At 36.5% G+C, this 10,815-nt stretch overlaps 1 protein-coding gene across 1 annotated transcript; it reads right to left on the bottom strand.

The window, feature by feature from the left end:
• Positions 1 to 451: 451 nt before the first annotated feature.
• Positions 452 to 10,496, bottom strand: TYRP1 (tyrosinase related protein 1). Its single transcript, XM_064641196.1, has 7 exons — positions 10,026 to 10,496; positions 6,950 to 7,272; positions 5,462 to 5,666; positions 4,313 to 4,480; positions 2,594 to 2,773; positions 1,312 to 1,458; positions 452 to 759 (listed from the first exon to the last, which is right to left on the bottom strand). Exons 1-7 carry the CDS (start codon positions 10,402 to 10,404, stop codon positions 554 to 556), a joined length of 1,608 nt encoding a protein of 535 aa, XP_064497266.1. The 5' UTR covers positions 10,405 to 10,496; the 3' UTR covers positions 452 to 553.
• Between the last annotated feature and the right edge of the window lie 319 nt (positions 10,497 to 10,815).

Below are 10,815 nucleotides of genomic sequence, written 5' to 3'. Positions count from 1 at the left end.
GTTGATTTCAAATATACTGTTCCCCTCAGAATTCCATTTTAATTCCATGCCTGACATGCTGGTTATACTGAAACACATTTCTACTCACTAAGCCAAGGTGTCTATCGTACTTTTTAACGCATTTCTAGTCACTTAGGCACAAGTAGACACTTAGGGTGTCTACTTGTATTTTGTATTGAGTTTCCGTCCTGTTCTAGACTTGACCTTTTCACAAAAGTACCTCATAAAAGAATTCTGGATATTAAGGTTAAGTGAAGTCAGATGGCATTTGCTGTTGTCAAGTCAACTAAATTTTACCAGATTTTACAGAAATATGCATGGAAAGGCTTGCATGTGGCCCTTGAAGAATTCTGTTAAAATCAACACAGAATCTGCATTGCAAAGGTGACTTATTGATGCCTAAGTGTGATTAAAGAGGAAGTGAAGCCTGAAGCAAACATATCAAGACAACTGGTGGTTTATGCTCTTTATTTTAAAGCAGATGGATGACCATCATTTATGAAATACAGTAAAAATAAACAGTTTCAGTCAGATGCAAAAAGGTGTCATCTTTTCAAACAACAGACTGGCTTGGTGTTGGTACACCATCATAATCATCTGAGTAGTGCTGATACTGGTCAGTAAGAAGAGGCTGATGCAACTCATCCTTATTTTTCTTGACGCGTACAATACATGCAGCAGCAGCAAAGATAATTGCAACAAGAACCAGTGCAGTCACTATTGCTATAGTTATCATCTCTGTGACACGGAGAGCCCGACCTACAGGAAGAAAAAAGAAAGAGACAGTTACTAAAAGTAAATGTCAAGTATATGAATAAACATCACGGGGACAAACCAAAGCTCAGCATCTTTCATTATTCAGTGAGTTGTGGAATAGAACTTGTTTAAATTTTGTTTGATAATATGTGAGGAAATTCAGTCTATCTTGTTCCACTCTAAAGCCAGTTCTGGACTTTTCTTCTTCCCTCTGTTTTGTGAGGCATTTGCATTTGCATTCTCTGTTGTGATTTAATGAAGGCATATGGTATAGGAATAAGGACCTTCTGCAAGATTAAGATCCAAATGAGAAATTCTCCCAGAATTGAAGTGGATAGTGGGAACTTCATGCTGAAACAATCTCTGATCAGTACCTACACTAAATGCCAAATACACATTTGGAAAGTTAGGCAGAAAGGAGAAAAAGACCTTTGCAAAGACAACAAGTATTGTTTGTGAAATTTGAATAACTTTGTTATATGATGCATAAACTTAAAGGGACAAAGACATGATGAGAAAAAAAGGAAGAAAAAGTATCTAGATATTACAGATTACCTGGCCACTCGACTTCATAACTGTATCCCAGGTTTTCTGGTGCAGTAACAAACATTTCATTATTGGTAACTGGAGGCCAGAAAGGTACCATGTTGTACTGTCGGTTATGTCCAATAGGGGCATTCTCCAGTGGATATGTTGAGATATCTAAATTTTAAATTCAAATCACATTTCTGTAAACAAAATTAAAGTAACTTGCCCTATTTAATTTTTTTTTCCAACTCAGGATTTTGAGTACCTCAGTTTTTTCTTCCTAACCTAAGATATTCCAGGAGGATTGTTTTTCCAGTGCAATGCATACAGAGCAGAGGGCTCTGCACTGTGCAAAAGAAAGATCACTAATGGTATCTCTCTTTTTTTAATGGAAACCACCAATAAATTCTAAAAATTTCTGCCCATGTAGGGCTTTTAATTTCTTCTCACATGGAAAAGGAGAAATATGTATACATGGAGGACTGGGAAAGGCTTTTTTCTACATTCTAGTTTTGCCTGATTGTAACAGTGGTGAGCAGCTCTCTCATCCAGTTCCAGAAGACAGCTAATGTAAGTTCCAGTGGAATTCGTTTGCAACAATTTGTCAAATCAGAAGAAAGCTGAAGTAAAACAAACCAACCAACCAACCAAACAACCCCTAGCAAAAAAGGACAAAAAAAAAAAAGAAAGTTCACCTTGGTAAGATGATGCAAAACCTTGTGATAGTTCATGCAAGTACCACAAGGGGATACAATTGCTCTCTGAGAGCTATGTGGGAAAATTACATGAGGCAGGTTGTTGTGGAAACTACACAAAGAAGTCTCAGTTGTGCAACAACAGCTGTCTTCTATAGAAAAAGGAAGAGGGGGATGGATTATTCCAAGAGGAATACAGTTGCTGCATTGTGCAGACTGACGCATGGACATAAATGTTATGCAGAATTCTCCCCCTAGCACACTGACGCCAGTCTCCTTCCTTCTTTATTTCTTTTTTTTCCTTCCTTCCTTTCAATTCCTTCCTTCTGTTCTCCCTTTCCCCATCTCTTTCACTTTCACCCTTATTACATTTCTGTATTCTTTTGGGAGTTAAAGAAGCAAGAGCTGCAACAGTGATCATCCCTTAGAAGTATATGGAGATGGTTATTGAATACTGGTAGTATATCACAGATGTGGTAAAAATGAATCTACATGGTATCTGTTCTTCTTTGACAAGAAGAAACATAAATATTTCATCCACAAAATAGTGGAATGTCCTTCCAGGGTTACACTGACAACCACCCACCCTGCCTCTGTCCGTGAGAACATCTTACCTGCAGAGTGCCGTCTCAGCCACTCATCAAAAAGAGCATCTGTAAACGTGTGCAGGAGGACAAAAATGGGATCATTTGGTGATAAATGAGTTTGCCCTCCTGTTCCATTCAAAAATAGATGAGCCAAGTTGTGAAGACTTCGAACTGCTGGATCATATTTTCCAGAAGGATCACTGTACCCTGAATATGCAAAAAAGGAGTAACACAAAAAAATTCCTGTGATAATGTTGCTTGGAATCTGCATTTGCAGATGAACGCTTCTTTTTTTCTCTGAGAGAGTTTCGAGTTGTTGCGTTGCCTTGCTTAAAATAAATGATTAGCTAATCCTTTACCTACTGGCATTTGAGAAATGTCCCTAGCATGCATATTTTCAGATTAAAATAGCCCTTACAAAAGAATACTGACAATATGGAGTGCAAGGCTGCTGGGATCTAATGGAAAAATGAACAAAATAAACCACATCATAGCATGAAAGTAAAGGTATATATTTAGGCCCTAATATATCTTTCAGCATAACTAAAATAGTTGCACGTGTTTTCTATTTGCTGACTAAAGTGAGTATATTTTCTCATCTATTCTAATGAGCCAGCTGTTAAGTTTCCATACATCATTTCCTTGTGTACTGGGAATACATGTCAGAAAGCTTCACATGCTCCGTTTTCACTTTTTCAGTGAAGATAGTGCCTCTGTAACTTTGTTAGTGCCCAAAACATCATACCTCGTGTCAGATGTCAGGATCTGAAACATCATGAAAAGTCCTCCTGTTTTCAAGCTTTGGCCAGTCTTTCCAGAGGGGGATACATACAGTTAATTGGCTAAAGCCGTATTTAGATACCTAGGTATTGATAGCCCATTTGTCAGACTTGGTAAGCATTCAGAACTTTCAGATATACTTAGAAGGTTGGTGCATTTTCTTGGTTTTGTTCTTCAAGAGAAAGAAAAAGGAGCAGATCCTGCGTGTAGTAGGAGTTATGCTTCTTTGAAAGAGACAGAGTATCTATGGGAGGTCTGGCAGGGGTCTGAACTGTCACTTTGTAATCTCTTCCTGTTACAAAATAGGGATTATTAAAGTACAGAAGTTTCAGGATTTGGGCTGAACAGTACAAATCAAATAGTTATGCTAGTTTCTCTGTTGGGGGTATGTCTGTTCAGATATCAGTGACTGAAAATTTAATTTTAAATGTGTAAAACTTATAGAAGAACAGAGTTATATGGTCCAGAGAGTAGGACTAATGTGTTTAGCAATAAATCCTATACCCAGACATCAATACAACTGCAGTAAATACTACCAAAGCTTAAAATTTATTTTGCTTTCTTTTATTTGTTTTAATTCAGATACAAGAATAGCTGCTAGAAGCACATGTTTCCCTCACTTAAAGATGCAGCTGAATCAATCTGCAGGGAAGGACTGTCTATTTCCAGCAACAGCAACCTATTAACTGTGTTTCAAGAACTTGATTTCAGCACATTTCTACTTAGTATGCCATCAACAGATTTTTGAGGCTTTTACACATTTTAAGAGACACAAGCTATGGCTATAAAGCAATTTAGCCAGAGCTTATTTCCACTTAATACTAAGCTAATACTTAATGCTAAGAACAATGTGTTCTTAGTGTCCAATAGCCCGTCTCCAAACTCATACTTCCAGTAGGAATAACGGCAAGCCTGCTTCTTGCCTTGTTTGGAGTTGTTACAGGTCTTCTTGTTTGCCATGTTTACCTTCTACTGTGTTACGGAAACTGTCTGTTGAATTGGAATAGAAAGGAGGAGTGTCAAATACACCAACTTCCAAACACTGGGCAACATCCTCAGGCTCTGGGAGACGCTGTACCATAGGTCGTGCAACATTTCCAGCAGGATTTCTTCGGATGGGACCACCCTCAGTGCCTGGGGATGGAGAGAAGAGAGAAAACAATACACAGAAAGTATCCTTTGCATGACTGAACCCTGGAGAAAAAAATCCCTCACAAATGACTTTACACTGATTGAATGGATCAGTTCCTTGTGTCAGGCTAAGAATCTTCATGTAGTCCCGTGTTCTGGAACCTTTGTACCAGGATGTAAAAAAACATCTAGAGGCCTCTTACTGAAGTTTGTTGTTCTCTAAGTGCTTTGGGGAAATTTTCTATAGATTTTCAATGTGATTTCCTGATGAGATGGAGGACAACTTTTGAGGATATCCTGACAGAGTAGCCGAGGAAAGGACTATAGCTGATTATGTGTATGACCAACCCAATATTGTAGGATTTTTCCTATTTTTGTCCCCTATTTCCATGACAATGCTGAGTTGTGGCTTAAGGGTGATGAATGTACAAGAAATCAACTGGGATTTTTTTAACTTTTTTAGTTTGGGTAGGTGTGCTAGAATCCAATATTACTCACATTCAAACATACTTCACATAGTTAACATGGGGATTTGTTAGGTGTTTGCATTTTAGGTGCAGAATGCCATGAAGGTGATAAGTGGAGTAGTCAGAAGAACACTTAAGCTTCATTTAAGAAATTACACTATCAGATTTAGTCATTTATAGTGCAGGAGCTGAACAGATACTCCACAACAAGAGAAGGGAAGAATTTTGTTCTTCTTCTGCTACAAGTTCCTGATCAAATTTTGAACTGCTTGGTGTCTCGGTGCAAGACAGATGATGGGACATGGATCACAAGAATATTAAAGACTAAGAATATTAAATATTAATATTATATTCTTTATGTATTTATATTCTTATATAAATATTAAGAATATTTAAGAATATTAAAAAACCACTTTAAGACTTTTTCACTGGGAAAACCCATTGCACTGTAAAGTACTATATTTATTTATTGTTAAGAGGATTTTCTCTCCAGATGTCTTCCATCATTCATACTTACTGTTACAGATGGTTCCCAAAGTTTCATAGTCTTCCACATTTTCACATAGCACTCTCCACTGAGAGAAGATTGAGTTTTGGCTGATAAGAGTGACATCAAAATTGCTTCTAGCTCCCATCAAGTCATCTGAACAGATATCACAAGTATTTTGTCCTGTTGCAAAGTTCCAGTAGGGCAGTCCAAAACTAGGATCCTGTAGCATGTTCTAAACCACATAAATATAGTGTTATTACACATGTGATGCAGACAGCTATAATATTTACTGCTAGAGAGATGTTAAAAACAGTTAAATACATCTTAATAAGAGTCAGAAGATTGCCTCATAGAGGAGAGGAACTCTATGAAAAATTTATGTAAAACCTTTTGGTAGTTTCTCACGTTGATGCCTTTTTCAACAGAACAGATGGTTGGACTACTGAACTGAGTCATGGATCTCTCTCATTAATAAGACAGTACGTCTTCCATGAAACTATACCGTGAATAGTAAGAAAAAGAAATTTATGCTGAGACCCCATTTTCCAAATATTTTTAATGGCTTGTGAGGAAGAGCAGTGTTTGTAGCACACAATAACTAAGACAATTGTGGAATGACTGATGGAAAAGTAAAGAACAGGGGTATTGGCTCTTCAAATTGTCATGGTTTGGTTCCAGTACAGGTTGGAGTTGAGCAGTTGTGGAGATGGTAAACCAAATTACTTTAACTAATGATCAAGTCTAGTGACATAAATAGGAATATATGTTAAATCACAAAGAGGTAGAACTTCTCAGGTCTTCCACACAGTGAAATTACACTGATGTCAAATATAAGCTTTGGAAGGGAGTTTGTGCCTCAGTCTGAAGTAAAGCCATTAAAGCTGATGAAAACACTGCGGTTATTTCAGGCACTATTTAATCGTTACCTTGAAAACCTAATTCTTGTTTTTTTAAGAAGGATGATGGTCCATAAAATGCTATATTTTATTTATGGATAGGCCTGCATAAGAGAAGGGAAACAAGAGAATTGCTGATTTATGGAACAAGGTATAACAAAACATTAATTTCTCTAACCAGTTACGCAAACAAAATATGATTCTGAATCCCCAAACCATCTCTGTTTTCCCTTTCTGTAAAATTTCTGGTGATTTGGTCATTTTTATTCAAGAATCATGACCTTTAGATTAAAAATACCACCAGAAATAATATTGTTGGTCCAATAAAATGTCTTATATAGATATATATAGAACTTGTATCTATTTTTACGAGAGATTTTTATGTAATTACTCTGATTAAAATATTATTTTTAGAAACTCTATAAAAATGACTGTCTAAAATCTAAATGCACTTAATTAAATTCAGTGTACCCAGTGAGTTGCTGAAATTGAAGCAAAATTATTTCATAATGTAGAAGAAGCTGCTATTATTTTTTTGCCTATTGTAATATAGAGAGAAGTTATTTAACTGTACAAAACATAGCATGAACACATGACTCAACAGTAATATGAACTTCACCTGCATGTCTCTTTCAAGCTGCAGTAGATGGTATCTATGCCATGTGACAAAAGCTGGTCCCTCATGAGAGAAATCAACTCCTCCAAAACTCTGCTGCCCTGCACCAAGGAAAGTTTTCCTGACAGAATAATAATGAGACCACACAAAGTAGTTATAAATTGAGATATTCTCGAACTGTGGTGTGTTGCCATCTGGTCCAAATATTTCTTCCCGTCTTCGTGTGGCAATGACAATGTCAGGGTGGATTGTCACCTTGGCTTGGTGCAAGGCATTCACAAAACGATTCCTTTCTTCTGCGCTTAGATCCAAAAGATTCCTTCTGACTGTGATAATACAAAAGAAGCAAATTACCAAAGTTACTCATCTGAACCCACAGAACTAATTTATTGTGTTCCTAATATCTCTGTGTAAGTCCCTTTTTCTTCAAGAATTCATCTTCTTTTTTTTATTGGGGCAATTCACTGAGCATAAATAGCAAAAGTTATTTATCATGAGAAAGGCTGAAACAAATAAAAATAAAGCCTCAAACCTTGAGATTTTAGTGCTTTTAGAAGTACTGTTGCAGATTATCTTTCCATTCTGTCAGAGTAATTACAAAGTGCTTTGTTGTACAAACCTTTCAGAACCTCATCCAATATATGTAAGGTTTCCTATGGTAGTACTCTACAAGAAATAAATACTATAATACAATTTATAATAATCAGAAATTCTGATGTTTGGCAAGATAGTAGAGAAGTGCATCATTTATGCTTGAACCTTTGTAGGAAAAATGGGATATTCACCAGTGAATTATTGTGAATTTATCACAGTACAATATGTCTCTTTAACGTCATTACATGACATTATTAACAGTAGCCATATATTAGTCCTTTTTACTAATATACTCAAAATAATTTAAAAATATTGTTAACCACATAGAGAAAATGAAACAAGGAAGTAAACTGACTCTTTGAAATACCAGTATTTCAGCAAGTAGAACAGAGTTCAGACCACCTCAGCCCCTCTTTCATCTGGTCTGAGAAGATTTCGGTCTAAGTTTAGACTAAGATGGAGGCAGAAGTCCTCACAGTTGTTCTTCAATGTGTACTTATTTTCATTATAAAAAAATACTGTAAAAATCAATGACTGTCCAAATGAGTGATAGATTATGTTGACACATGAAGCAACAGGTCTTCCGCATGAATCTATGTGAAGAATACAAGTGAATTTCGTTTCACTACATAAACTTGATTGGGTGGGGAATATTTTGATTTTTTGAACATTAAATAAATACTTCTGTGAAACATGAATTTCATTTCATCCTGAAATGCTTTTCTTTTTTTGCAGAACTGAAGTGATATGCTAGTCCTCATCACTGAAGAATTATTTGGGGGTGTTTTAAGTAGTGAACTACAAATATCCATCTAATTTTGATTTATGTATGCTTCTTAACCTTTTTCTTTTTCAAAGTATATGCCTGAAACACAAGAAATAATTGTGACTATTATTAAAATTAGTCATGAATTGAGAAGATTTGAAGACACCAAACTGCATCTTAAAACTATTTAATATGGATATGCCAACAGTAATCCAGTAATTATTTTTAAACTCTGAGCAGATAAACCCATGGCTAAGAATGGTCAAAAGAGGTGACTTCCATGGGGAAACTTAAAGCATAATAAGAAGCTATTTTACTCTTTTTAAACTCATGTTATTATGCGTGATATATCTGATTTGCTTAGGGTTTTACTGAGTAGTAAAGGATTTAATAAGAAAGAAAAATGAAAAATGCTCTTGTATACCCTAGAAAATCAGCTAAATCTGCTTTTTGCCTGTCTCTAGATTTAGATTGCTAGGTTTGTGCATGTAAACATTTGTTTCTTTGTTATCCTTCAGTTATCATCATTGTAATACAGAACAGGCCAGAACACCAGAGAGTACAACCTGGCTTAGCAGATCCAAGACACGAGTCATAATTTCTGCTTTCTAACTTGCTTTTTGGAGTTCAAAGGATGAAAAAAAATTCCTAAGATCTTTCCTATAGCCCACAGGGTTTTTTTTTAAAGAAATCTTGTTTTTAAAATTTTGATTTAGTAAGCAGTGCTTTGTTAGCCATTGTTGGAACATGCATTCATATTCATGGAACATTTTCTATCTGGTGAAAACAATGTCAGTGCTGATGTCTGTTTCTGCACTGCACGTTTGTGCTAGAAAACTCTTGTTTCTCATGTCAACAGAACCCATATCTCATTTGAGGATTTATGGATTTTACAGGATATCAATAATATTTTTAAAATTAAAAGTGTGTAAGTTTGAAAATAAAGGCTGAAACCTTGTTCATTCAGATAGTTTTGATTTGAGAATAAGGATCTCTCCCCAAGCCTTCTTGTCTTTTTCAATTTACCTACAGTATTCAACATTTTTCCTGAAAGGATTGCATATCCATTTCAAAAAATTTTAGACATTTGTTTACTGATATTCGGGACTAAACTGAAACTGAAGAACTCTCAGAAAGGTTCATTTGTTCATCTGAACAGTTCATAGTTGTGACTCAATGCCTTTAAAGATGTTGACAGCAACTAAGTAAGGAAAAATTTACAAGACCAGATACATAGTTTAGAAATGTATTAAGAAATTTTGAATGAAAAGAGCTGCTGTCACTACTACTTAAAGTAGTCATAAGGTATTAAACATAGTATTATTCCCAGACATACTCACAAACACATATACATGTCTATATACATTGCTTTACTTTTAAATAATTCTAAAAATATATATTTATTTTCTTAAGTAATTTCAAATAATTCTTTTTTTTTTTTTTTTTCAGCTTAGATGTTCTATCCTTTAATGGACTTGGTCCTAATCCTACATTGCCTACAGGTTTCATTTCTTCCTTTTGTGGGGTAGTAAATGTAAGTGCTAGATACACAAGCTGTACAGCTCATATAGCACCTGCCTTAATAGATCCTACAGCAACATAACATTGCTAAATAAATATAAGAGATATTTTGTATTTTAAAGAAGAGAAACACGCCAGATACATTTAGAAGCAAGTGCTGACAAGTCAGTTTTCATCTCATATTTCTGATGCTCTTACCTATATTAATCTGTTGGCTACAGGTAGGTCCAGTCCAGCCAGGTCGACATGACCCACAGTTGTAGCCAGAGAAGTTACCATTGCACCGGCAGGTTTGGTTGAAGAAGCGAATGGGCCATTGCTCACGGTCATCCCGCCCATCATGGATGTACTGTGGGCCGTGTGGGCGTGAATCCGCAGTCACCTGCACACACCGACCCCTTCCCGTGGACACGCCACACCGGTCAGTACCTGGCCCGAACACAGGGAAATAGTCTGGGCAACACATGCCGCTCCTCAGGGACTCAACAGTTGCACACTGACGAGGGAACTGAGCTCCAGCTTGGTCCAACATGCTAAGTGGTAGCAGAGAAAGGAAGAGCAGCGTGGGGATCTGCATGACAGCAGGTCAAGCAGAGCCGGCTCGTTCCAAGAGCTGGCTTTCCACACACGCTGACTTTCCTCTCCTGTGGATGGGACACCCAGGTCCCTCTGGAGAGAGGGAGAAAGAGAGAGAGAAAGAGAGAGAGAGCAGAATGAAAACAAGTAATACAAATCTCCCATAGGCTACCCCTTCCACGCCAGAAAATTCCTTCTAACTCTACACTTCAATACACTGTCTGAAAAGGCAAACAATTCTAACCACAGATGCTAATGTTCTTCTCTTCTAACAACATGCACGAGATATAGTAACTATACAGATATATATTTGCTCATCGACTTCTAAGTTCTTAGGAATTGCTCATTCACAATGCACACCTGCCGGTCAGATTTGCTTCACTATCACAACATGCTAAAACTTTATTAAGGC

Source organism: Pseudopipra pipra, chromosome Z (genome assembly GCF_036250125.1).
Source record: "Pseudopipra pipra isolate bDixPip1 chromosome Z, bDixPip1.hap1, whole genome shotgun sequence".
NCBI classification, from domain to species: Eukaryota; Metazoa; Chordata; class Aves; order Passeriformes; family Pipridae; genus Pseudopipra; species Pseudopipra pipra.
The sequence above is the reverse complement of the archived record's forward strand: the minus strand, read 5'-3'. Positions and strand labels throughout refer to the sequence as shown.